General features: G+C 47.7%; 1 protein-coding gene and 1 long non-coding RNA gene across 13 annotated transcripts in view; one reads left to right on the forward strand and one right to left on the reverse strand.

The window, feature by feature from the left end:
* Positions 1 to 7,929, reverse strand: part of LOC144772352 (sodium/potassium-transporting ATPase subunit alpha-1-like) — a 3,188,308-nt gene extending 3,180,379 nt beyond the window's left edge. For 4 of the 8 annotated variants that reach the window (XM_078656610.1, XM_078656616.1, XM_078656614.1 and 1 more), the window contains exon 1: positions 7,368 to 7,929. In XM_078656610.1, the coding sequence (XP_078512736.1) occupies positions 7,368 to 7,370 (3 nt within the window). In that variant the 5' untranslated portion in view covers positions 7,371 to 7,929. The remainder of the gene's footprint in view (positions 1 to 7,367) is intronic. The other 4 variants (XM_078656611.1, XM_078656613.1, XM_078656609.1 and 1 more) reach the window with 2 other exon arrangements.
* Positions 7,814 to 25,957, forward strand: part of LOC144772355 (uncharacterized) — a 250,308-nt gene continuing 232,164 nt past the window's right edge. For all 5 annotated transcript variants that reach the window (XR_013599727.1, XR_013599726.1, XR_013599728.1 and 2 more), the window contains exon 1: positions 7,814 to 7,950. This is a non-coding gene — a long non-coding RNA (uncharacterized LOC144772355). The remainder of the gene's footprint in view (positions 7,951 to 25,957) is intronic.

The raw sequence follows: 25,957 nt of genomic DNA on the forward strand, positions 1-25,957 counted from the left end.
AAAAGGTCTGAAATCTGATTATGAACTGAGCAAGAAACATATGACAAATCTTTAAGTCCGATAAAGTGTGGATGAAGGATATAGGGGACTGAAAATTCAAACTCAGGGTGTGTTCTTATTCCCATGTTCATACCTTGCTTTACCCTGTACGCCTAAATAGAGCTCAACTGTAGTTTAGGTCAGATTTTACCTATCACATATAATACAGTGAAAAACAATAGCCCTCAGTAAGCACTAAAGTCCTACACTATGAATGCCCAATCATATTACAAGGCCTACCCCAAGATTAGTACCCATCTTTGTATGACAGGCTGGACGTAAATAGTAGTCTCACATGCAGGGGAGCATTTCTATCTAATGGAGTGCTTGCATTATAATGCATGGGAGTCTATTTTAGATCTCAACAGAACACAAAACGTTTCCCTAACCGTACGACGAGAAGTGGGAACACCTCTGAGACCATCTACTCCAACGGCACAGTCCTGACTCAAGCTAACAACGACAACCTTGAGGCATTTAACTCCCTCTTCCCCGCACTTAGGACTGCCTCCGCTCACACTCATCTCCCCCACACAACCCACCCCTTCTACCCTGACATCCAGACCCCCCAGATGAACACCCACACCATTCCTGCCCCTGCTATCATAAGCCCCCGCTCTCCAACTCGAGACACCACCAGCGCCTCTGGCACCAAGAACAAGACCCCCTCCCCCCCAATCCCCCCCGCCGGTTTGTCCCAGCGATCCGCCCCCAGTTCATAACCTTCCTCAAGCAAACCCAACAGCCCTCAATGTAGAGTCCAACTACTTTCCTATACCCACCTGCACAAGAAAACAGCTAACACAACATGACCCTCACCTCAAGCCCCTCCTCAAAGCCCTCACTGACAACACAATACCTACTAGAAGGTAACACAACATTGTCAGGCATTCTCCCCTTCAGGAAGACCCTGCCCAGAATCCACCCACCCTAACCCAAGATGAGACGGGGTGCCAGCTCTCCCTGCTTGAAAGCCAATTGGCTATTATAACACAGGGCTTTAATGAAATCCTAAACAACCTCGCTACGATTTGCAAGCCCTCCAAAAAAAAACACGGTACTCCCACTGTCTCCAACCCTACATACCAAAGGCTCTTCAAGGCTAAGCGACCCAGTAGGACCCCACCACCCCTCTCGAGTCATACAATGAGGCCCAAAAGAACTATGGAGGCTATGTCCTCGGATGAAGCGGCTGATCTTGCCTCCTCGTACGACACCCCCGCTGCTTCCATTCCTCAATCCATGATTCAGGTAATCACTGGATTCAGAAGAGACCACTCCACTCCGAAACCCCGTAGACCCCCAGCCTCTATCATCGACATCCTCATTGCACCCATAAGAAAAAAAAGAAAAAAATACACCACTTACCAACTGCATGCTCATAAACTGCAGATCAGCCACCAAACATGCCACAGAGCTAGCAGAATCCATCCTCACCCATGACTTAGACATAGCCTTCATCACGAGACCTGGTTTAACAACAGCTCGCCTCCAATCATGGACACCCTCATACCCCCAGGCTTCTTAATCATGAACAAAGACCGAAAAGACCAAATAGGTGGGGGTTTAGCATTCGTTCACAACAACAACTTGTCTGTGACCGAAATAGATACCTTCAACTACAACACCTTTGAATGCCTAACCACCAACATCAACACCAGCAACAACAAAATACTACAATGCCATCTCCTATACCACCCCCCAAGCAACACCACCAAATTCACTGAACACCTGTGAGACCTGGTTGCACACTGCTCACTCCAAGACAACAACAACCTAATTCTGGGTGACCTCAACCTGCACTGGAATGATAAAAAACAGCTGGCCAATACAAAACCGGAACAAGCTATTACAAAGCAACAACCTTACCCAACACTGCTCAGAAGTAATCCGTAACAAAGGGGCAATCCTGGATGCCATCGTCGCCCAACATGACGCAATCACAATAGACCACATCTTACCGGTCGACTGGTTAGACCAACACTTAATTCTATCCCACATCACGCAACCAATCATGTATCAACCTCCCATACAAAAAAAAACCACATGGACGGGAAACCTATCACAGATCAACATGGTCAGCCTAAAAGAAAAGATAAGCACGCTCCTGCCCATCTCCCCAGATGGTCTCTCCACAAAAGAACTCACATCCCATTACAATACAACTATGTCGTCCATCTTAGACCAACTTGCCCCCCTGAAACTGAAAAAAACTAGGAACATTCCTTTCAGATCCTGGTGCAACACGGACATTAACGCTGAAAGGAGACAACTTAGAGCTACAGAACGTATATGGAGAAACAATCCCTCCACAAGCCTCTGCGAGCAACTCAAAGCAGCCGGAAGGAATTACAAAAAACATATCAACAATGAAAAAAACAACTTTTTCTGCACCGCCCTTGTCAACGCAAAAAATAGGCCCAAAGAACTCTTTAACATCATCAGGCAACAAACTTCCAAGACCTCTGCAACCCCAGTCCAGGTCTCCATAGACCTGTGTGACAACTTTGCCCCCTTCTTCAATGTCAAAACCACCAAGATTAAGCTATCTCTTGACACCAACCTCTATCCCTCTTACAAAAACCCAACCCCAACAATCGAAACCACCACGAGCAAGCTCCCCACGAAAGCCTTGAAATCCTTCGACCCTCTACCTGAAGCTGAGATTCTTAAACTAATCTCCTCCTCCAAGCCCGCATCCCACACCCTCGATCCTATACCCAACCAATTGACCAGAAAGCTGAAACTCTCACTCGCCCCACTCTGGAGCGAAATCATAAACAGCTCCTTGAAAACTGGCATCATACAAGACTGCCTCAAAGTCGGCCAAATTACGCCACTATTGAAAAAGCCAGGCCTAGACAACACTGATCTGAACAACTTCAGCGCTGTTTCCAACCTCCACTTCCTATCCAAAATTCTTGAAAAGTGCGTTCTCATACAACTGACTCAGCACATAGACAACATCAACCTACTAGATCACCACCAATCGGGCTTCAGAAAAGGCTGTAGCACTGAAACCGCGATCCTTAACATCGTGGATGACATCCACAAGTCTCTTGATGCTGACAAATGCTGCCTACTCATCCTCCTGGCCCTATCGGCAGCCTTTGACATGGGTGATCACAATCTACTCATCACGGCTCTTCAAGACAGAGTAGGTGCGGATGAGGTGGTCCTAGAATGGCTCTCCTCCTTCTTACACAACCGCTCCCAAAGGATAATAATCAAAACCTTTACGTCCGACCTACACCCCGTCAACAGAGGTGTCCCCCAAGGCTCGGTGCTCTCCCCTCAACTGTTCAACATATACATGGAACCCCTCACCACCCTTCTAAAAAAAAGCCAACATCCCCTTTCACCTTTATGCAGATGACACCCAGATCTACTTGGAAACCTCCTCCATTAACGACATTCTAAGACTCAACAACACTCTTAGAGAAGTTCAACAGTGGCTAACAACAAACCACCTTAAACTCAATCAAGACAACACCGAATTCCTCCTCATCTCCAACAAAGAAGAAAACCCTCAAATTGTTGAGTGGCTGAAAGCAATCGATGCTGTCAATGGTAATCTCACCCTGGCTAACTCGGTAAAATCTCTAGGAATCACTCTCGACCCAAAACTGAACATGACCGAACACATTACGATCTCCGCGTAGAGTGCCTTCCTCAATTTGAAGCTTCTCAACAAAATTAAGCCCTTCATCCTGCCCAAGGACCTCAAACAAGCCACCCAATCACTGGTGCTATCTAGACTTGACTACAGGAACACAGTCCTCACCGGTACAGCTCAATCCCACATAGCGCTACTCAAAACAACTCAATGCAACTGCCAGAATGGTCACAGGAATTAAGAAATATGACCACTTATCTCCCGCACTCAGAGAACTAAAATGGCTCCCAGTCGAAATGCGTGCCAGCTTTAGAACTGCCTGCCTCACGCACAAAGCCCTGCAAACAGGGAAACCGGAATATCTGACCTCCTAACTCAAGAAAGCCAGCCAGACAAGAAACCTCAGGTGCTCCAACACCCTCTTACTCATCCCTATGAAAACACACAAACAAAAATCCGCTGCATGACCCTTCGCTGGAAACGCACCCAAAATCAGGTATTTCATCCCAGTCAATATCAGGACTATCCCTTCCTTTATAACATTCAAAAGTCTCCTAAAAGACCTCTACCTCAATCGTGCCTTCCCGAACCGAGAATCGCCGCCGAAACGCATAAACCTGAAGTGTGCAGTCAGCTGACAATGTTCCACCACAACTTACCTCTTCCTGCACTTTACAACCACTTGACAATGTTCTACCAGTATCTAGCTCATCCCCGCTCCCCTACACCCCTCCTTGTTCCCTCTTCCCGGAAGGAGGTTTAACCCAAGACATTGAGCACTCATCAATGCTATCTCAGGACCTCCCTACTTCAATGACGCACAGCACACTGAGTCCTTCGAACTTTTACATTTATCTTTGCCTTTGCCTTTTTATGTGATTTCTGTTTTAAATCTGTTGTAAAGTGCTTCGATACCCTCGGGTCTCGCCAGCGCTATATAAAACTCCTAATAAATAAATAAATAAATAATCCTTTGCTAATCCTTTTCTAAAGAAAAACACTGATGCACAGCTGGCTGTTGGCCATGGATGAAAAAAGTGGTGACCCTTATACAGAATAAATCTATCATGCCTGGGGACAAGTTTATGTACGTCAGGTACATAGATTAAGATAGGATACCGAGAGCCTCGTTGTCGAAGAGACAGAAGTAAGCTACTAGGTAAAAGGTCACCTGTGTTTACGACCGTTATGTTGTGTGGGTGGGACAAAATGTATGTAATCGGTGTGTACATGATGGGACTATCCTAAAGAACATGACACCTCTAGTCCGGGGTGTATGTCGAGATTTTGTCCTGAAGGTGAGAGGCAGCAGACTTCACCATCTGCAGTATGCCAATGTAAATACGAAGCTTCAATCTCAAACATGGTCAGACTTAGCAAACCTTGCAGGTGGTGGTGACATCTATAGTCTGATCCTTCACCCCAGCCACTCCCTAGTTTGCTACAGGCTTGTCACTTTTATCTAAAATTCTATCAAGTGAGTAAGTAGTTAGTGTGAAGCTTTCAAAATGTAGCAACTGTTAATTGTGAAAAATGGGATACTCCTTGTGAAGCTCATTTACATTCATTCTCTCCCATAGAGAAACAATGCTGATCTCAACCAAACTGGTTTGTATGACCCATGCTACAAAGTCCTGAAGGAAAAGCCGACATGAACCATATTTCTCGTCTTGACCTTTAAAGCCCCACTTTGGCAGTGGGCCTAGCACACCACACACATTCTTACGATGTCTCATCTCAGTAGAAAAGTGATGATGACCCCTTTCTTAAACTTTAGGCTACCGTCCAGCCTGAGCTCATAAGAGAATCAGGCTGGGCTCTTCTGCAGCTTTCTCATGCAGAGACGAGACAAGCATGAATTTCAATTCACCAAAATGTCTGGGGAAGCGGAAGCGACATCACATGCTTTTTGACCTTCAATTTTACTCACATACTCTTGCTTACACATACACACATTATTTACTATTAGTGTAATAAACAGTTTGAGAGCAAGCAAAGAGAGTGGAGCCCCAACCAATGTCCATAAGGACGAGCTGACACTGTTCCTGGCACTGATTTTGCCACCTCTGAGGTCAGGAGTCGCAAAGACAGTGTCAGGGGTCATAAGGGGCAATCCAGGGGTCACAGCTGCAACCCCTGTAGATACCTTAAATGAGGTCCATACAAACAGGTTGCAAGCCTGCTGATGATAAACTAAATAAAGTGTATCTAAATGCATCACATGCACAAAGACATGCACTGGGCAACCAGTTACAATTTCTCAAAGCATAGATCCACAATACGAGCAGTTCAGACTAATGCGACAAGCAGGGGGCTGTAGTGCTGCAGGAAGGTGGGCAACACCATGTTGTACGCTGCGCAGGAGGGAAATCTGGTACACCCCCACATGCGTAAGGCGGTAGTGCCTGACGTAAGTGCCAGGTGAGAAAGTAAATATCCCAGAGACCGGGGCGTGGCCAGAGTTGAGACCACCACCTCAACACCTGTGTGCGTAGTCTTTATTGCAAGGCCAGGTCCTGGTCGCCACTACACTACAGGGACAACTCCAGAAAGGGGTGTGAGAAATCACACCAAGATCTTGAGAGAATTTGGGAGGCGGCCATCTTGTAGTCAGGTCATCATGCCCAGTTAGCCCTCTTTAAATTATTATTCTACTCATTATCTCCTCTCTATGGGTGCTTCCAGAAGTTACTCTCCAGTTCTGCTGGGGCGCTGCTCACACAGTGAATGCACCCAGCAGCTCTCCTCCAAGGCTGCAGCTCTCTCAGTCTGCTGCACAAAGTGCGCATGCTCAGTGACTGCTCTCCCTGGCCTCATGGGCTCCTTGCACACTGAGTATGTGGCTCCCCACCACGAAGTTGGTTACCTGGGTATATGCCACGGGATGAAAGTAGACATGTTCTGTTATTCGGCCACTGTGTAGTGTTTTATGTTATATTCCGTGGTTATAGAGACCAGTGTCTGCAGCATTCTCTGAAAGTGTTGGTACTCAGGGCTGGGGTGACACCTTCAGCCACAGGTAACTTGTAAGAAAGTAGGAATCTCCCCTAGTGAGTGATCAATTTATTATCCCACTGCTGTCACTAGCATGGTCTGCAAACTATTAATTCCAATCCGAGCAGGGCCATGTCTGCCCTTCATTCTTCCCAAGTCTAGACACTAACATTACACTTGGTAATCATAACTAAAGTTCCCACTTTCCCCTTTTACTGATTTTCACAATAAATACTTTGTCCTTGCCTGTGTTTAATTTTAGAAACAGCACTAATGCCATAACCTATATTTACGGCCCGGGTTCGTACCTCCCACCAACAGTTTCGAAGCGCTAATCTTAACAAGGATTAGTATTAATGTATCCGACTGTCCTGACCTCAGAAAGATGGAAGCTAAACTTGTGTATTTGTGACCTTTAAAAGATTACCGTGGATGTTACGAGCGAGGGCATTGGTTATTATCGGGTTCGCAATTTATTTAAAAAGCGTCTACGGTGGCCCGGGTGTGACATTTTAAAAAGGCTGCCTTAGCTAGAAGGATGCGCTCACTTGTGAGTTTATTCAGGAGGAATGCTCGATATAAGTCGGGACATTGGAGGGGTTGCACACCGGGTGGTTGCCGAGGGGTCTGAGGAAGGCCTCGGAGGGTCCCTGTCTTGGAGTCTGAGAGCCAGTGCAGCTCAGTGGGTTGTACCCTGTCCCCGAAGGGTGTCACTCACCATCTTTCAGCACTAGGCCCAGGAGTGGCTGCCGGAGGGTCCACGCGACGGGCGTCAGCAGCGCCCACCAATCCCAAGCAGAGTTTAACCCTCTGCTCCCAGAGTCCACCACGACTGCTTCCCTCCAACTGTCTCCAACCGTCCTCACTGGAAGACTCCGCCCCTCTCTGGAACCTTGCCGTCGTTCTAGAACCCTCTGGAGCGCCCTCTCAGGAAGACTCCGCTCCTCCCTGGAACCTTGACGTCGTTCTAGAACCCTCTGGAGCGCCCTCTCAGGAAGACTCCGCTCCTCCCTGGAACCTTGAAGTCGTTCTAGAACCCTCTGGAGCGCCCTCTCAGGAAGACTCCGCCCCTCTCTGGAACCTTGACGTCGTTCTAGAACCCTCCGGAGCTCCCTCTCAGGAAGCCACGCGTTCTTCAAGGAGCCCGCGAGCGCAGATGTTCCACAGGCCACGCAGTGGCGTCATGACAGGGCCTCTCTGCAGTAGGGCCTCAGTCCGAGAGGGAAAGGCAGAGCTGGGCCCGGAAAATGGAAGAAGCAAGAGAAAGATTTGAAAACGGTAACAAATGGAGACCCCAGGAGGTAAAGTAACCTGTAAGAATGAGACAAAGAGACCGGAAGTGCAGAGGGAAAATGGAAGGAAGAGGCATGAGATTAAATCATGAAGGTAGATTTGGTTTTGGGCAGCGTAGGTAGAGGGCTCTGGAGAAAATATTGGACCCCTGTGCTTATTCATGTATTTATTTATTCACAACCTAAATACCACTGGGTGCCCTTGTGCGTATCAGCAAGGTGGTGCCTGTGCAACAATGTTAGTTGGCACATCCATTGACCACCTCCACCACGGATTCTCTCACTAGCACCCTTTAACAGTGACCAAGGCTCCATAACCACTCTCTCTCAGATGCATTGAATTAGTTATATAGTGCCACTCATACCAGTAAAGGATGTCAGAACACTTAGCATCACACAAACATTCCACAGAGACAATCAAACATGCGTGTGTAAATCAGCTTATAGGAAATGTTACATAAGCCAAAGGACTAAAACTACAGGAGTCATGTGTCATCCATACTGGTAGGCCATAGGTTTAGGAGTGCTTGGTGTGGAGAAGCACAAACTCGGAGTCGAAAAAGAAACAGAATAGTTGGGATTTTTCTTTAATAAGAAGAATTAACTATTTTTGCAACATTAATCTATGCTTTTATGTATACTTTGCAGTGTGTATGCAGGTCTATGATGAAAGTTATTACCTCACTTTATTCTATATTAGGACTTTAAGCCGTGCTTGAAATAGAAAAATAGAAGTGCAGGTATTCTGTAGCTGAGTACCTGCTTGTTTCTGAGAAGTGCTGGTACTCTCCATTTAATCCTTTCGACGCGCGTGACAAGGTCAGCTCGTCATGGGCGTTACCTGCGCTGCGCGTGTGACGAGCTGACCGTGTCACGTTACGAGGGTTTTTGCGAATCGCAGCCCACAGCGGGAAAACCGCTAGCGCGCATGCGGTTAAATGTATTACATTTCTCTTAAGAAGTGCCGGTACTTTCACTCTCAAAATAAAGAAGTGCCGGTGCTCAGTACCGGACAGTACCGGCCCATTTAAAGCACTGACTTTAAGTTATAAATTGCAAGTAACAAAAGGATGTCTCTTTTAAAAGTAGTAGACTGCTGTTCTATTTACATTATATGCACTCTCTAGTCTACATGGGACACATTCTTTGCAGCAGGCATATTATCCCTCTGCACCACCTTCACGTAAGTCAAAATATCAACTATACAAAACTCCAATCACTCTCCAGGAAGAACATTAATCAGAGGAGTTAATGTGACATTTTTGTGTGGCGTGGTACTGAGAGGAAAGGAACTCGGCAGCAGGTGCTTCAAAAACATTAATAAACGTGCATACACGGCACCGCCAGAAAGCCAGCACTCGGTGTTGTGACACCGGTAGCACCTCCCCAGAGCCGGCCCTGGGTATCAGTGCAACAGTGATAAGTCAAGCTTGTTTACAAGAAAGGTTTACACAACAAGGGAGTGTAAATCTGGAGACCACACAGGGGCCAGGAGGGCAAAGCAGCAGGAAATTGAACATTTTCAAGCATTTGCTACAAGAATTTTATATTCTATTAAGGAGACCGAGGCGAGGATTATGCTTTCTCTATCTTTACTACTAAATAATAGAAGCTAATTAAAAAACAGTAAAACACAACAACATATCCCATGTGGCTTTGAACCATGCCTCCTTAACAACCCAAAAATAACTAGCAGGCATATAAAACAGTGAGGCACCATCTCACTGCCTCTTTCTTTGTAATAAACAATGTCCAAAGTACAAGTGACACAAATTTCCATGAAAGGAACAACCAGCGGACCAAGAATCTATGCAACACAGAATCACCCAAGTCCAGAGAAACACTGAGACCCAATGTGAACAGAATCTCCACCACGCTTCAGCTTCCTGATCGATATTCGATAGTAGCCAAAAGGGAACTACGACTCGAGGCGCTTCAGCCCTGCTTCTGATCGGAGCCTGAAATCAAAAGAAAGGAATGAATTCAGATCCACCACCCTGAAAGAATCACAAGGGTGGGAATAAGACAGTAACCTGCTGTAGGAGAGTAGGGTCTGCTTTCCTATGGTCACCCCACTTTTTAGGTTTTGCCTGGCGAAAAGATGCGCTCTGCGCATCTTTTTCGCGCAGGCGAAAACCTGATGAGAACTGTAGTGTGGGTTTGGGTCGGCCCTCGTCATTCATTGGCTGGCTCCATAAATGGAGCCTAGCCATTGGACGAGGGGCCTGTCCGTCAATGCCGGACCAGATTCGGGGGCGTTCCCGAGATTCTTTGGCTTTTGCCGACGTCACGCTACGTCAGCCGAAAGCCGAATCTGGTAAGGCACTAGTGGCACCCCGAGCGCTCTGCCGCCTCCTACTACGGTGCAAACGCTGCCTCCCTGATTGCCGCCCCTGCCCGGGGCCGAGAATAACATGAGGACCTCGCCGGGGCCGCGGAGAGCAAGAACGAAGGAGCTGCCCTCCCATTGGCTGAGGCTGTCGAGCCCCCTCAGTGCCGCCGCGCTAGGAGTGGTTCTCGAGCCGCCGCGTCATCGCTGGAGCCGTGCTGCGATTGGCCGCAGCTTCGGTCCGGGATTGAGGGCACCCGCCTTCACTTTCAAATTCCCCCGTGAGACATCAGCCCAAAAACACGATGATAAAAGAAGTTGGTCGTTTGTTGTAAGGCATTGATTGCGCACAGAAGCTGAGACTTATTTATGACGATAATAATAGATTGTAAACGTGGCTGTTTTATTAATATGTCCTAACATTCACACTATTAGCCTGGATGTGAATATATCCCAGTTCGTGCACGTTTCTGCCGTAAGTGCCCGTTTCACGTGTGCGTTCGGGGTGCGTCTGGTTTCACAAGCACACACTTCTCTTTCATCCCGCAAGTGATGGACGGGTCATGTCCCGGCTCTGCCTGTGGTGTGAGGTGTCCGTCCGGGGGCTCCCAGCGTCTCGAGAGAGGTGGAAAGTAAACCTTGCCCCACTTCAGGCAAGGAGTGAGTGGCCCTTCAGCCGAGGAGCTTTTACTGCCGGCGGTTACAGTATTACATCTTGTGTGGTCACAAACAGCTTCCGTGTTGGACGTGTGGAGAATAGGAGGCAGGCGTCAGAATGCGTGGGTTTGCACCAACTTTGCCTTATTGCGTCGAGTTTCAATGGGGTTAATGTAATTTTGCAGCCACCTTCGCACGCACAGACTCGTGCAAAAAATGCGAACATTTTACATGCGGGCAAAAGTGCAAAAGCAACACCTTTACTGACAGAACAGTGCATTAGGTTTGGTGCAAATATTGATGTAAATGTACACGGGCACCAATGCTATCCCATGTAATCAGACCATTGCGGCACCCGGCAGGTGCACTGTGTCCCGCGTGCGGGCGTGGATGCGGTGAGTGCATCCAGGCTATGTGGGGTGAGAGAACACATCATGGACTGAAATGGGGTAAGAGTTTAGGTGTTTATAGTCAACATGTGAAATAATATTTATGTTGTCAGTTCTGTGGTATTCAATTGGCTATGACACTTTCTGGGTTCATTTTACGCCCGTTTTCTGACCAGAGTAATCCAGTAGCGTCCAGTGGAACACGTACCTGCAGAAAAACCTCGGAGAAAAAAGATAACCACTAAAATGTAGGCCGAGTAGTTCTTAAACTGTAATTTAGGTCACATTCAGCACAAACACACGTCAGACGTAGTCCAAAAAGAACATCCTTAAACTTACTTCCCCCAAGGCTCAAGTCGCTGCGTATATTATTTCATATTTCTACTTGAGGTACCGTTGTATACCACGCCTTAAAAAACATAATTTCGTCGGAAAACACTATATGATCACTGATTTTGTTATAGAATGTTTACAGCTACATTTTATTTTATTTATTCTCTGGCAGACCCATCTTTCTCTCTTCTCTATATCTCCCTCTCCTTTTTGCTCTCTCTTCCTTCTCCCTCCTGCCCCCTATTCCATCTGCTCTCTCTCTCCTTCCTTCTTGCTCCCTCTCTATCATGCTTCTCTCTCCTGCACTCTCTCTTTTTTTTCTTTTAACTCTTTATCTTTCTCTCTTTTCTCTCTTTTCCTCTTTCCAACCCTCTCCGTGTTCCTCTTCCTCCCTATCCATCATTCTTCTCTCTATCTCTATCTCCATCTCCTTTATGCTTTCATTTCCCTCTGTTGTCCCTCTCCCTCCTGCTCCCTCTTCCATCTGCTCTCTCTCCCCCTCCTTCTTGCTTATGCCTTACCTCCTACCTTCCTTTTACTTCCTGCTTTCTCTCTCTCCTGTTCTTACTCCCGCGTCCTCTCTCCATCTCCCTCCTCATCTTGGCTTCTTTCTATCTTTTACTCTTTCTGTTTTCTGCCTTCTCACTCCATTCTGCCCTTACTTTTCTTCCTGCCTTCCCTCTCTCTTGATCTCTCTCTCATGCGTCCTCTCTCCTCCTCCTTATCTATCATGCTTCTCTCTCTTGCACTCTCTCGTGTGCCTTTCCTCTCTATTTGCCTTCTCTCACTCTCTTCTTTCAGTCACCAACTCTCTCTCCTTCTTTTCTTGCACTCTCTATTTTCCTATTGCCCTTTCTTTGCCCCTCTCTCCTTTTTCATCTCTCTCTTCTTCCTACCCTTCATTTCCATCTCTCCATTTCTCTCTCCTTCTTGTCTTTCTTCACAATTAACTCTGAGGGCCTGATGTACATTGCCAGACAAGGGGGGGGGGCTCTCTGTGTGTGGGCGGGGGGCTCTCTCTGTGTGTGAGGGGGGCTTTCAGTGTGTGGGGGAGGGTCTCTCAGTGTGTGGGGGAGGGTCTCTCAGTGTGTGGGGGAGGGGCTCTCAGTGTGTGGGGGAGGCTCTCAGTGTGTGGGGGGGCTCTCAGTGTGTGGGGGGCTCTCAGTGTGTGGGGGGCTCTCAGTGTGTGGGGGAGGCTCGCAGTGTGTGGAGAAGGCTTGCAGTGTGTGGAGGGAGCTCGCAGTGTGTGTGGGGGGGCTCGCAGTGTGTGGGGGGGCTCGCAGTGTGGGGGGGGGCTCTCTGTGTGTGGGCGGGGGGCTCTCTGTGTGTGTGGGGGAGGGGCTCTCAGTGTGTGGGGGAGGGGCTCTCAGGGTGTGGGGGAGGCTCTCAGTGTGTGGGGGGGCTCTCAGTGTGTGGGGGGGCTCTCAGTGTGTGGGGGGGCTCTCAGTGTGTGGGGGGGCTCTCAGTGTGTGGAGGGAGCTCGCAGTGTGTGGAGAAGGCTTGCAGTGTGTGGAGGGAGCTCGCAGTGTGTGCGGGGGGGGCTCGCAGTGTGTGGGGGGGCTCGCAGTGTGTGGGGGGGCTCGTAGTGTGTGGGCGGGGCTCTGTGTGGGTGTGTGTTGGGGGGGCTCTCTGTAGGTGTTTGTGGGTGTCATTTGCGAAAGATAAAGCTAGTGGCATTGCAAATGACAATGCCAATTATTTATGTTAAAAAAAAACAAATAAAAATAATGTCAAGAGCATTGCCAATAGCTCAAACTTTAACAAAGGCAAAACCATTGCATTGTAAATGCTTGTTTAGGTTTTGCCTGGCGAAAAGATGCGCTTCTGCGCATCTTTTTCGCGCAGGCGAAAACCTCTTGAGTATAGTAGTGGAGTTAGGAACGGCCCCCGTCATTTATTGGCTAGCTCCATAAATGGAGCATAGCCATTGGACGATGGGCCTGTCCGTCAATGCCGGACCAGATTCGGGGGCGTTCCCGAGATTCTTTGGCTTTTGGCGACGTCACGCGACGTCAGCCAAAAGCCGAGAACGCCCCCGAATCTGGTCCGGCATTGAGCCGGCACCCGCCTTCCTGCTTGCGTGAGTGCTTTGTTTTTTTTGCCGTGTGTGTCTGTTCCCGCTCCCCCACCCCCCCCCCTCCGCTGTCAGTGTGTCCGTGTGTCTGTTCGCGCTCCCTCCCCCTCCGCTGTCAGTGTGTGGCCGTTCCCGCCCCCCTCCCCGTGCCTTTCCGCCCCCCCTCCGTTGCATTGTAAATGCTTGTTTTTGTTTCAGCCTGTGCGGGAAGAGTTTTCATTGCGAAGTTCCTGTGTTTGTCATCAATAAAAATGACATGATCAAGCCTAAAAAAATAGATATTAGATTTCAAACCGGAAACAGACCATGAACCGAAGATGAAGGATTCAAAGAAAGAAAAGCTACTGAGAGCCGTGCGACAAGAGGCATAGCAGCCCTTTGTTTTTATTATTATTGAAAAATAAACATAGACTCAGGGAGAACCGAGTAACCGAACCCGGCTCTGCGTGTGCGAGTAAATACAGATGAACAGTGGCTGCAGCTGGCTCTTCCGGGCGTGGCTCTATCGGTGAATGGCTGGGACCGCGGTCCTGCCACCCAGCACGCGACACCCCCTCCTATCACCTCCCCTCCTCAGCACCCAAAAAAGAGGCTGGTGCTGAGCAGGGTGCAGGCCGCCTGGGGTGCCAAGTCCTGCGCGAGACCGACTTAAAGGCAGCAGCTCGTGGAGGCGAGGCAGCGAGGGCCGACTCCAAGGAACGCCCGCTATCTCGGCTTGATAGGGCAGACTCACTCACTGGGGAAGAAGCCGCTCAATGCAGGTAATTTAGGTTGTGTGATGCCTTTATTGCACTCCAAATGGTCTGGTACACCTTCTTTCGCTTCCACTTTTCATTCGCCGCTGTTTCCACTATTCCCCATCCCGCCCGCCTTTGGGGTACTGGGGCCTCCGAGGGAATACCAAACAGCGCTGCTTTCTCTCAGAGCCCCTTCACCTGATTTTAGAAAACTACGCAACATTGATGCATCACTTTTTGTGCGCTATTTTTCCATTAGCGAATCGCTGGAGGAAATCAAAATTGATAGAGCTTCATGTGAATTTGTAATGGGCTTATATGTGAAAACTTGAACTAGAGCAAAAAGCTTTTCTCCTGTTTTTAACGCGGCGCACCTTATATCCGAGTTACCCCCCCACCCCCAAAGTGTGACTCTAGTGACCTGGGTCAGAACACGGCGGTGAGGTATAATGAACTCAACTCTGCAGGCTTAGTGTACTTGTCTTTACGAGCTAGTCTGTTGTCTGTGCTTTGTAGCTCCCTACACGACCTGCTTTTTTGTGTTGTTCTCCTACTCTTATGGATCGGCTCCCGTTCCCGCCCCCCTACCGCTGCCTCGCTCTCTGTCTCCCCGGCCCCGTTCCCGCCCCCCTACCTCCCTCGTCATTTCTTGCCTGCATGCTCCTAACGCCCGTACCTCCCTCGTCATTTCTTGCCTGCATGCTCCTAACCCCCAGCTTCTATTATCCTGCAGCTGTTACTGGTGAGTCGTGTCTGTGGCTTTTAGCAGTTGATTCTGTATTTGTGTTTTTCATGGTTTCCATCTCCTCCTTGTTTTCTTAATACTTTAGACGCCCCTCGGGTCCCAGGAGAGACCCTAGGTGTCGACTGTCTGTTTCCAGAGAGTTCCCCTAGTTGTTTTCAGCATCCGTTTCTTTTTCTCAATATTTTCAGATGTCTCTGGTTGCCTGTTTGTCTTCTGTCTACTTCCAGTTAATGTTCCTGTTTCTTCAGTGTCTGATTTTTGTTTAATCAATACTTCAGATGTTCCTCTGTGCACAGGTGTGTCACTGTAAGTTTCCAGTGTGTGTCCTTATTGATTTTCACTGACTATTTCTTGCAGTTTGTGTATTTCAGATGTGCTTCTGTGTCGAGCCGTGGCCCTGTCTGTTTGCTGCCTGTCTCCAGTTTATGCACCTGGTTGTCTTTCAGTGCCTGTTCCCTGTTCTCTCTGAACTTCGGATACTTTGTTTCCAGGGGTTTTCCTGTCGGTCAGTTTCTGTGCATGGTCCGTATTCTCCCATGGTCCTATTGCAGACGCCTCCATGGGGCCAAGTGTGTCCCTGCCTGTCCTGACCGTTTCAAGAGTAGGTTTTGAGCTTTCTCTGTGTATTGCAGGTGTCTCTTTGTGCTCGAGTGTCTCCCTCTCTGTCTCCTGGCTGTTTCCATTTTATAATCCAGATTGTCTTTCAGTGCCTGCTCCCTCTGCTCTGTATACTCCAGATGTCTCTCTGTGCCCCTGCCTGTCTCTTGCCTGTTCCTAGGTCACGTCCTCGATTGTCAGGGCCTGTTCCTGTACTCTGTATACTCCAGATGTCTCTCTGGGCCCATGCCTGTGTCTTGTCTGTTCCTAGTGCCTGCTCCTTGCACTCTGTATACTCCAGATGACTCTCTGTGCCCATGCCTGTCTCTTGTCTGTTCCTAGTGCCTGCTCGTTGTACTCTATGTACTCCAGATGTCTCTCTGTGCCCATGCCTGTCTCTTGTCTGTTCCTAGTGCCTGCTCCTTGCACTCTGTATACTCCAGATGACTCTCTGTGCCCATGCCTGTCTCTTGTCTGTTCCTATTGCCTGCTCCTTGTACTCTGTATACTCCAGATGTCACTCTGTGCTCCTGCCTGTCTCTTGCCTGTTCCTAGGTCACGCCCTCGGTTGTCTTTCAGTGTCTATTCTCTGCACTATGCATACTCCAGATGTCTCTCTGTGCCCCTGCCTGTCTCTTGCCTGTTCCTAGGTCACGTCCTCGGTTATCAGGGTCTGTTCCTTGTACTCTGTATACTCCAGATGTCTCTCTTTGCCCATGCCTGTGTCTTGTCTGTTCCTTGTGCCTGCTCCTGGTACTCTGTATACTCCAGATGTCTCTGTGCCCATGCTTGTCTCTTGTCTGTTCCTAGTGCCTGCTCCTTGTACTCTGTTTACTCCAGATAACTCTCTTTGCCCATGCCTGTGTCTTGTCTGTTCCTAGTGCCTGCTCCTTGTACTCTGTTTACTCCACATGTCTTTCTGTGCCCATGCTTGTGTCTTGTCTGTTCCTAGTGCCTGCTCCTTGTACTCTGTATACTCCAGATAACTCTCTTTGCCCATGCCTGTGTCTTGTCTGTTCCCAGTGCCTGCTCCTTGTACTCTGTATACTCCAGATAACTCTCTTTGCCCATGCCTGTGTTTTGTCTGTTCCTAGTGCCTGCTCCCTCTGCTCTGTATACTCCAGATGACTTCTCTGTGTCTTGTCTGTTCCTAGTGCCTGCTCCCTCTGATCTGTATACTCCAGATGACTTCTCTGTGCCCCTGCCTGTGTCTTGTCTGTTCCTAGTGCCTGCTCCCTCTGCTCTGTATACTCCAGATGACTTCTCTGTGCCCCTGCCTGTGTCTTGTCTGTTCCTAGTGCCTGCTCCTTGTACTCTGTATACTCGAGATAACTCTCTGTGCCCATGCCTGTGTCTTGTCTGTTCCTAGTGCCTGCTCCTTGTACTCTGTATACTCCACATAACTCTTTGCCCATGCCTGTGTTTTGTCTGTTCCTAGTGCCTGCTCCCTCTGCTCTGTATACTCCAGATGACTTCTCTGTGCCCCTGCCCGTGTCTTGTCTGTTCCTAGTGCCTGCTCCCTCTGCTCTGTATACTCCAGATGACTTCTCTGTGCCCCGGCCTGTGTCTTGTCTGTTCCTAGTGCCTGCTCCTTGTACTCTGTATACTCGAGAACTCTCTGTGCCCCTGCCTGTGTCTTGTCTGTTCCTAGTGCCTGCTCCCTCTGCTCTGTATACTCCAGATAACTCTCTGTGCCCATGCCTGTCTCTTGTCTGTTCCTAGTGCCTGCTCCCTCTGCTCTGTATACTCCAGATGACTTCTCTGTGCCCCTGCCTGTGTCTTGTCTGTTCCTAGTGCCTGCTCCTTGTACTCTGTATACTCGAGATAACTCTCTGTGCCCATGCCTGTCTCTTGTCTGTTCCTAGTGCCTGCTCCCTCTGCTCTGTATACTCCAGATAACTCTCTGTGCCCATGCCTGTGTCTTGTCTGTTCCTAGTGCCTGCTCCTTGTACTCTGTATACTCCAGATGTCTTTCTGTGCCCTTGCCTGACACTTGTCTGTTCCTTGTCCTCCCTGTACTTTAAGTCTGCCTGACTCCGGTTTATGCCCCTGCTTAGTTTTCAGTGTCTGTTTCTTGTTCTCTGTGTATTTCCGATGCCCCCCGCACCTAGGCGTGTCCCTGTCTGTGTCCTGTCTGCCCCTTGGTTGTTTTCTGTCTTTGATTACTTGGCTGCCAGAGAGGCCCAGGGGTGAGTAATGCTGTGAACTCGGTGACTGGGGTTTAACACTTCTGCTTCACGAACTGTTGAAAGAAACCGAAGACAAGTTACTGTTTTAAACACATTTTTGGTCTGGCAATAATTGTCAGTATGGAACTAATTAAGTTCTATCAAGCCCTGTGTGTGTTGAGGAGGGCCCCTCAGTGTTAGACATGCTTTTACGGAGGTTTAGGGACCTTGTTGCTTCACTGCTGATTGGGCTCTGAGACGGCCATCCTGCCTAGTTGCCTGTTGTGAATGGGTATAAACAATAAACGTCCGATTATGGTGCCGGTTGGACCTATCCCCCCTCAAGAACACAAATAACCTACTGACATTTTCTACCTGAAATAGACCATCTAATTTGGAAAGACCACCCTGTGTCCTTCCTGATTTTATTTTCACCTAGTCACTAATCTCAAACTTATACTCCTTTCTCTCCATGCTCACATTTGTCCCCTTGCCTCCTACACCATTTCAACCTTTCAGCCATGCAGGGACCAATTTAGTACCAGGTAAGCATCACACATCTATTGAAATGGGGGTCGCAGTGTGTAGGGCTTGCAGTGTGTGGGGGGGGGTCGCAGTGTGTGGGGGGGCTCTGTGTGGGTGTGTGTGGAGGGCTCTGTGTGGGTGTGTGTGGGGGGGAGCAGTGTGTGGGGGGCTCTGTGTGTGTGGGGGGCTCTGTGTGTGTGGGGGGCTCTGTGTGTGTGGGGGGGCTCTCTGTGGGTGTTTGTGTGTGTCATTTGCGAGAGATAAAGCTAGTTGCATTGTAAATGACAATGCCATTTATTTATGTTTTAAAAAAAACACATAAATAAAAATAATGTCAAGAGCAATGCCAATAGCTCTAACTTTAACAAAGGCAAAACCATTGCATTGTAAATGCTTGTTACTTTTTGCTTCACTGGTTTTCGACTTAGATGTGGTGGTGGGCCTGCTAATCAGGCCCTGCTGTTCTCTCTCTAAATTCACACCATGTACTTTAGGTACATCACCAATTGGGAATTGGGTCACTCTTGTGAGTCCCTGTACAGTGTACCATAGGTACCCAGGGCATAGGTGCACCCAAGGCCTACCAGGGGCTGCAGCATATCTTTTGCCAGCCCTGGCTGGCCATCCAAACTGACACAACTGGCTGATCACTCAGCTGGGGCAAGGTTGTGCAGGGGTGTGGAATTTAATGAAATTTGTACTTGTCCATAGGACAAGTAGCTTCATAAATCTACTTGTCCTGTAACAAAATCCACTTGTCCCTTTGGTGCCATGTAGTGCGCCTTCAAATAATGGCAGCAATATCATTATAGAAGAGCTCTGCTAATAGCCTCTCTGGTTACATCAGGCTAATACTATAGAAGGATTTGAATTTTGGAAGTTTTCAGCAGCTCTTCTCTAATCTTTTCCCATACTGAGAAAGGTCGGAAATTTACCCCCCGACAACGGCAGAAGTAAAGTTCCTTCCAGGGCTGGGAAAAATGTGGTTGGAGAAAAAGTGAACTTGTAAACACTCAACAGATTTCCGCTGGGGCGCATTCATATTTGCTCATGCTAAGATGCAATTCACAAATATTTTTTAGAACTATGGTTTCCTGGCCTACTTAAGAAAATTCATGTGACTTGAAGAAAAATGTAAATCTGTATTAATACAAAGACATGTATCGTGGGTAAACTTTTGTGACTTTCTTTTTAACATTTTAGCCCCTAATTAAATCGGAGTTAACCAATACCTTTTGTTTTTATTAAAATGATCTCTCTTCCCATCTATCAGCTGGCTTCATTGTGTGTGACAGCATTCTGCTCTTTTACAAAGTATTTTTGTTCAGTGCCAGGAATTTCTATGGCAATGTGGCCTTTATGAGACCAAATACTGGCTGTCTAGTAAGAACACGCTGGCAAACAGCGCCATGCCTACCTGATAATCCCCAGGTAGAGAAAGGAGCATAGTGTAGGCCAAGTGAGTAACCAGAAAATTCAAATACCCCCACTTTGGGGTAAGTTCTTATTACACCAAGCAAGCAAAAAAAGTCTTTGGAATCCTCTCCAGAATAGATCTCTTGTCTCTTCCATCTAAGCATCTATCCATTCATCCTTTCACCCACTGATATCTAGCATTTCACCTTTACATTGCCACCCATTTATTCTTTCATCCATTAGCCATTCACCAATCTGTTCGTCCATCTGTTTATCTGTCAGTCCATCCGCTCATCCATATCCAAACCCACCCATCCATCTCCAAACCTATCCATTTCAACCATTCATCCATCTGCCCATCCATACACCCACCCTTTCACTTCATTTATCCACTCTCCCTTTCACTCATCCATCCATCCATCCATCCTTTCACTCATCCATCCACCCACCCTTCTACCCATCCATCAATCCATCCTTCCACTCATCCATCCATTTATCCTTTACACTCATCCATCCTTTCGCTCTCTAATCCTTACACCCTGTAACCCATCCACTCATTCACCCTTTTCTTCATTATAACATCCTTTGTCCATCCACCATCCCCGTCACTCAACCATCCCTGTCGCTCACTCATTCATCCATTCAGCCACACTTACACTCACTCATCCTTTCACCCACACATCCATCCATCCTTTCACTCACACCCTTTCACATTAATTACGAGTCTTTGTCTGGCGAGCTGCAGACAGAAGAGGCCCATCAAGAGCTTCACCTCTACTGTTGCCACTAAAACGGGGCGTTCACGAAGCCCCTGTTCAAACCTATCCTTCCATCTCCAAACCTATTGATCATACTGATCCATCCCGCCTTCCTTTCACTCATCCATCTTTTTGCTCATCCATCCATCCTTTCACCCCACACATCTTCCTTTTCACTCATATTCATCCACCCTTTCACTCATCCCTCCATCCATCCTTTCACTCATCCATCCACACCATTCATTCACCCCCTCCATCCTCCTTTCAACTCATCACTCCACCTACCCTTTCACTTCCTCCATTTATGCTTTTCCTCATCCATCCACCCTTTCACCCCATCCATCTTCTGTTTTGCTCATATATACATCCACCCTTTCACTAATCCCTCCATCCACCTTTACACTCAACTATCCACCCACCCAACCCCCCCACCCTCCCACCCACCCATCCATCCACCCATCCCCCTAACCACTCAGCCATCCATTCATCTACTCTACCTCTCACCCATTCATCCACCCTTTCAATAAGCCATCCATCCTTTCACTCATCAATCCACTTCCGACCCATCCATCCACTTACCCATCCCTCCATTTAACCTTGCACTTATCCTACCATTATTTCACACATCCATCCTTACATCCATCCTCTCACTCATTTATCAACACATCTATCCATTCACCCTTTCACTCCACTCATTCATTCATCCATCTATCCATCCAGCCTTTCACTCATTCATCCATGCATCTATCCAATCACCCTTTCACTCATTAATTTATGCATCTATCATCCACTTTTGCACATATTCATCCACCCTTTCACTTATTCATGCATGCAACTATCCATTCACCCTTTCACTCATTCATCCATGCATCTGATCATCCACCCTTTTACTCACTCACTCACTCACCCACCCACCCTTTCAAGTCCATTATGGGCCTTTGTCTGCGGACCTGCAGACTGAAGAGGCTTATCAAGAACGCCACAGCTGCTGTAGTTGCTACAGCGGTGTGTTCACAATGCCCCTGGTTGAGGCACAATGTGAGATGAGAGGCCTAGTGCAAGGACAGAATTGGGGGGTGGCCTTGGGCCTGCATGAAAGCCTCATGGGGAAACTAATGAGTTTTATTGTAAGCCCTTGATGATGTAAGATATGAGAGGCCAAGGTGAGCAGGTCAGAGAGGGCGGGGTGGTGTTAGCAGGCTCAGGCACCGGGTGTAACATAAGGTCTATAGGAAAGACAAAGTGCAAAGGAGGGGGTGCATGAGAAGGGAAAGCAAAGTGAGTTTAAGATGAGCAGGGATATTGGGGCCTCAAGAGGCCCAGGAGTGGAGCAGAGAATACAAGGCAGGGGTCATACAGTTCAAGTCAGAGCAAGGGGCCAAGAGGCAGCTAAGGCAGCCTCTTACATGCCATTGTTGCGAGTGTACTGGAGCTGCAGAAGCTCAATGTTTGTCTCATGCTGGAACAAAATAAAATGACCTGGGGAGGGCCTAGAAGCCACAGGAGTGCAGGCCCCATCTTTTGCATTAACCCTTCCACCGCCAATAAACTGCTCAGAGCAACTTATTAACTGGCTGTGAGCTACAGGGTTGAACAGCTGTTTATTGGATTACCGTAAAGCTGTCTACTTGTCCTTTGGACAAAATACAAATTAAAACCTCTTGCCCTCCTAGAAAATCTAGATGTCTCGGGCGTCGGGAGATAGGAATTCCCCATCCCTGGTTGTGTAATCACCCCTTGCTTAGGTATAGTATTCCTATATCTAACCTTATATCTAGACACATATACAACTATGAGTCACTCCTATGGCAGTCCTTAACAATCCTGAAGGCAGAGTGCTTGGTTTTATGTCAGTGGAGTAATTTAGTAATAAATACATATATATTTTTCATATATAACCTGTGTGGTGTCCTTTCATTTGGTATTAAAGGGATTGCATATGGTAAAACAGCTGGCTTCACATGCCCTCTTGAGTTTAGCCTAAGACTGCTTTGTCCATGCTACCACTAGGATAGCTGGTCTATAAGGTTGACTTTACAACCATCACCATAACGTTTGTTTGGACTTATACAAGGTGCCCACTAGAATAGTGGACATCACATATCAGGCCAACTTCTCACACCTGCATGTTAAATTATTGGCACAATACAGCTTGCCTGCCCCAATGGGTGTAATAATCCTCACCTCCATGTCCTTAATAGAATCTAAAACTCTTGTTACAAATGCTAGAAAATGTTCCACTCTATGGCAGGACCAAAGGCTCCGATTATGCTGGTTCAAAGCTGACAAATAGCAACAGAAGAAGCGTGCACAATAGGATTGTAAAAAAATATGTTAAATATAGAGTCAGATGACCAATCAGTGGCACATAGAATATCTTCTAACCTGTGTCCCAACACAAAAGCCTTGGATGCCACAGCTCCCCTACAGAATGAGCCCCATAACAGATACATTGATGCAAGTCTCTGTCATGATGCATCGGCCCCAATGGGCCATGATCATAAAAGAAACCGGTCTGAATGTTTTTGAATTGCCAACATCACAGAGTCAAGGGGACCAGCCCCATGTGCTAAGGTGCATTCTTCATCAAACTTTAAACATTTCACGACACATAGCTTTGCATTATGAGGAATAGCTGGATAATCAACGGCCCGGGACATAGTCTTCAGTCTTTTAGGAATAAGAAAAGAAACACCTTCAGGAGAAAACAAACCACCTGCTAAGTCAAGGGCCCTTACATCAGACACTCTCCAACACAAAACCAAACATTAAAGCGTAGTTAGCTTAGCTGAAATCTGTTTCAAGGAAAAGTCAGAATTATCTGGCCAAGAATCAATTAAGGTCAAAACATTATTTACATCCCACAGTTGTGAATAACGAGGCTTTGGAGAAGATGCCACCCAAATACCTTTTAACAACTTACACACCTGCTGTTGAAATGCCCTCGACCTGTCCCATCACCCAATATTTTGCAAGCCAAGAGTGTTAACTGGCCTTGGAGGAGAAGAGGATGGGGGGAACCCACCTAATCCAGGAGAAGATGAGGGTGGCACGTGGCACGTGGTGTTATTGTAATTTCCCCCTAACTTGGCATGAGCATATTGTAGCTTGCTTGATGCTTTTGTGCACGTTACTACACATCTTTATTTCTGCAATATTTTATTGACTGCTTTCACATGAGAACTCGTCACTGGGTTCGCTCTCTGCATGTTCCTGGGATTTTGACTGAACATTATGTGCAAGGTCGAACAACAATGCCCCCTTGTTATTTTGTTCTGGCCAGACCTTAGCCCTTAGACAAACCATACTGCTGCATCTGTTGTTTGGACAACGTACTTTGCTTCTTTAGAGGGGTACACAAATTGGGTGAGACATACTTGGAGAGGGACCTTTCCAGGGGGAAGAGCGAAACAGCACCTTTGATATGGATCTACTATCGAGGCTGAGTTATTGGGTCTGCTGACAAAGCCCAGAGATCTTCTAATATATAGTAATACTGCTTCTTGGCAAGGGGAGGGAGGATAGGCTCTACTGTCTCTTTATGAAGACATCTCCCTTCATGATGTATGGACTAGCTGCTAGGCTGACTATATTTGTATTATGTATTTTCCTGCTTGTTGTGGCACGTATACTGCATGTTAGGGCACATGAGTTTAAATAAATATTTTAAACTTTTTCGTGACTCTGTCAGATCTTATTGTGGATGAGTACAAGAGTGCGAGCGAAAGGGTGTGTCTTGTTACCGTGATTCCTGAGAGATCTGGCAGTGTTGTGTCCTGGGGTGTCTTATCATTTCATTCTTTGTGAGTAGGAGAGCAAGTGAGACACTATAGCTAGTCGGTCCTGGGCTCATGGGTACTAAGGTGGTGGGATGGCTCAGTCCCCATACACCAAGGTCCTATATTCCTGCGCATAGTTCTGTTTTTGTGCACAATCCCTGCAACAAGGGTACACAGGTAGGAGAATGGAAAGCGCTGCCAACATCTCCATAAGTGCGGGGAACTACGTTTGCGTCTTCCAGACAGGGGTAATCAAGACTAAGAATGTGAACTGTCTGGCCTGAACCATGACTCTCGGAATCATGGCAAAGGTTGGAAACACATAATACACCTGCCCCTGACAATTCAGTAAAAATGTATCCATGGCTAGGGCCATCGGATCCGGTCTCCAACTGTACAATTCCGCCAGATGAGCATTCAGCTGTGATGCAAACAGATCCACTCAACACGGGCCCATGAAACCCAGAACCTTCTCGAAAACTCAAGGTGGAATTTCCAATTGCTGTAATGCACGAGAAATCTGGAGTTCCAATCCACTACCAAGTTGTCCTTGCCGGGAATATATTCTGCAAGAACTGTAATTTTCTAGGAGAGACAGGATTGTCAAAAGTCCCTGGCAAGGTTCGCTAGAAGGTGAGATCTGGTATCTGTCCAATCAATTGATGTAGTGAACTGCTGAAATGTTGTCCATCCGATGAAGAATGCAGCAGTTCTCGTCAGGGGCGGGGGGGGGAGCTTATGATGAAGGAGCCTGCCAGAAGCTCTAAGCAATTTATATGAAGGTGCAGTTCTGCTGACCAACGACTGCCAATAGAAAACACCCCTCACCTTGCTCTCCAGCCCCAATGGCTGGCATCAATTTGTCTGAAAAGTTTCAGGTCTCAATCCATCATCACCTTGCGGTTGCTTTTTTCGCTCTAAGTTGGCAGGGTATGCCCAGACGTGGGTCCCTTGCTCACTATGCCAATGGATTCAAGCTAGCCTGGCTGATGAGGGGTGCTACCCCGAAACCGGTCCCAGGATGCTTGTTTTCGGTTCAGGGAAGACCTGGCTTGGCAGTTCAGGCTGGACTGGTCCCATGAGGCACAGTGTCAAGACTGATTTGCATATAACGGGGTCTGAACTAAGGTGGCGCAGTGAGCTAAAGAACGATTATGGAGTCAACCCAGATCTGTGACTGCAGCGAGTGTCTGAAAAGTTTCAGCGCTCCGTCCATCTTAGCCTTGTGTTTGATCAGTTTAGTTGGCGTCATTGGGAGTCGCTCCGAAAAGGGCTCTGCCATTCCAAGAATCCATGTGTAGAAGGCACCACCAGAGATCTTGAGCTTCTGGATATAGGGGAACCTGGCAATCGTAGCTTAAACCCTATTGAAGGCATTGGGTTTTTAAGTGCTAGAGCCCAGTAGTGCAATGGACTGGGGAGCAGGGCCTGAATCGATGAAGCCAGCAGACCCACAATTCGAGCCAGAGATTGTCGTGTAGTCCTACTAATCCATAGAGGTGCGAAGAC

The sequence above is a fragment of the Lissotriton helveticus genome, chromosome 8, assembly GCF_964261635.1.
Source record: "Lissotriton helveticus chromosome 8, aLisHel1.1, whole genome shotgun sequence".
Taxonomy (NCBI): domain Eukaryota; kingdom Metazoa; phylum Chordata; class Amphibia; order Caudata; family Salamandridae; genus Lissotriton; species Lissotriton helveticus.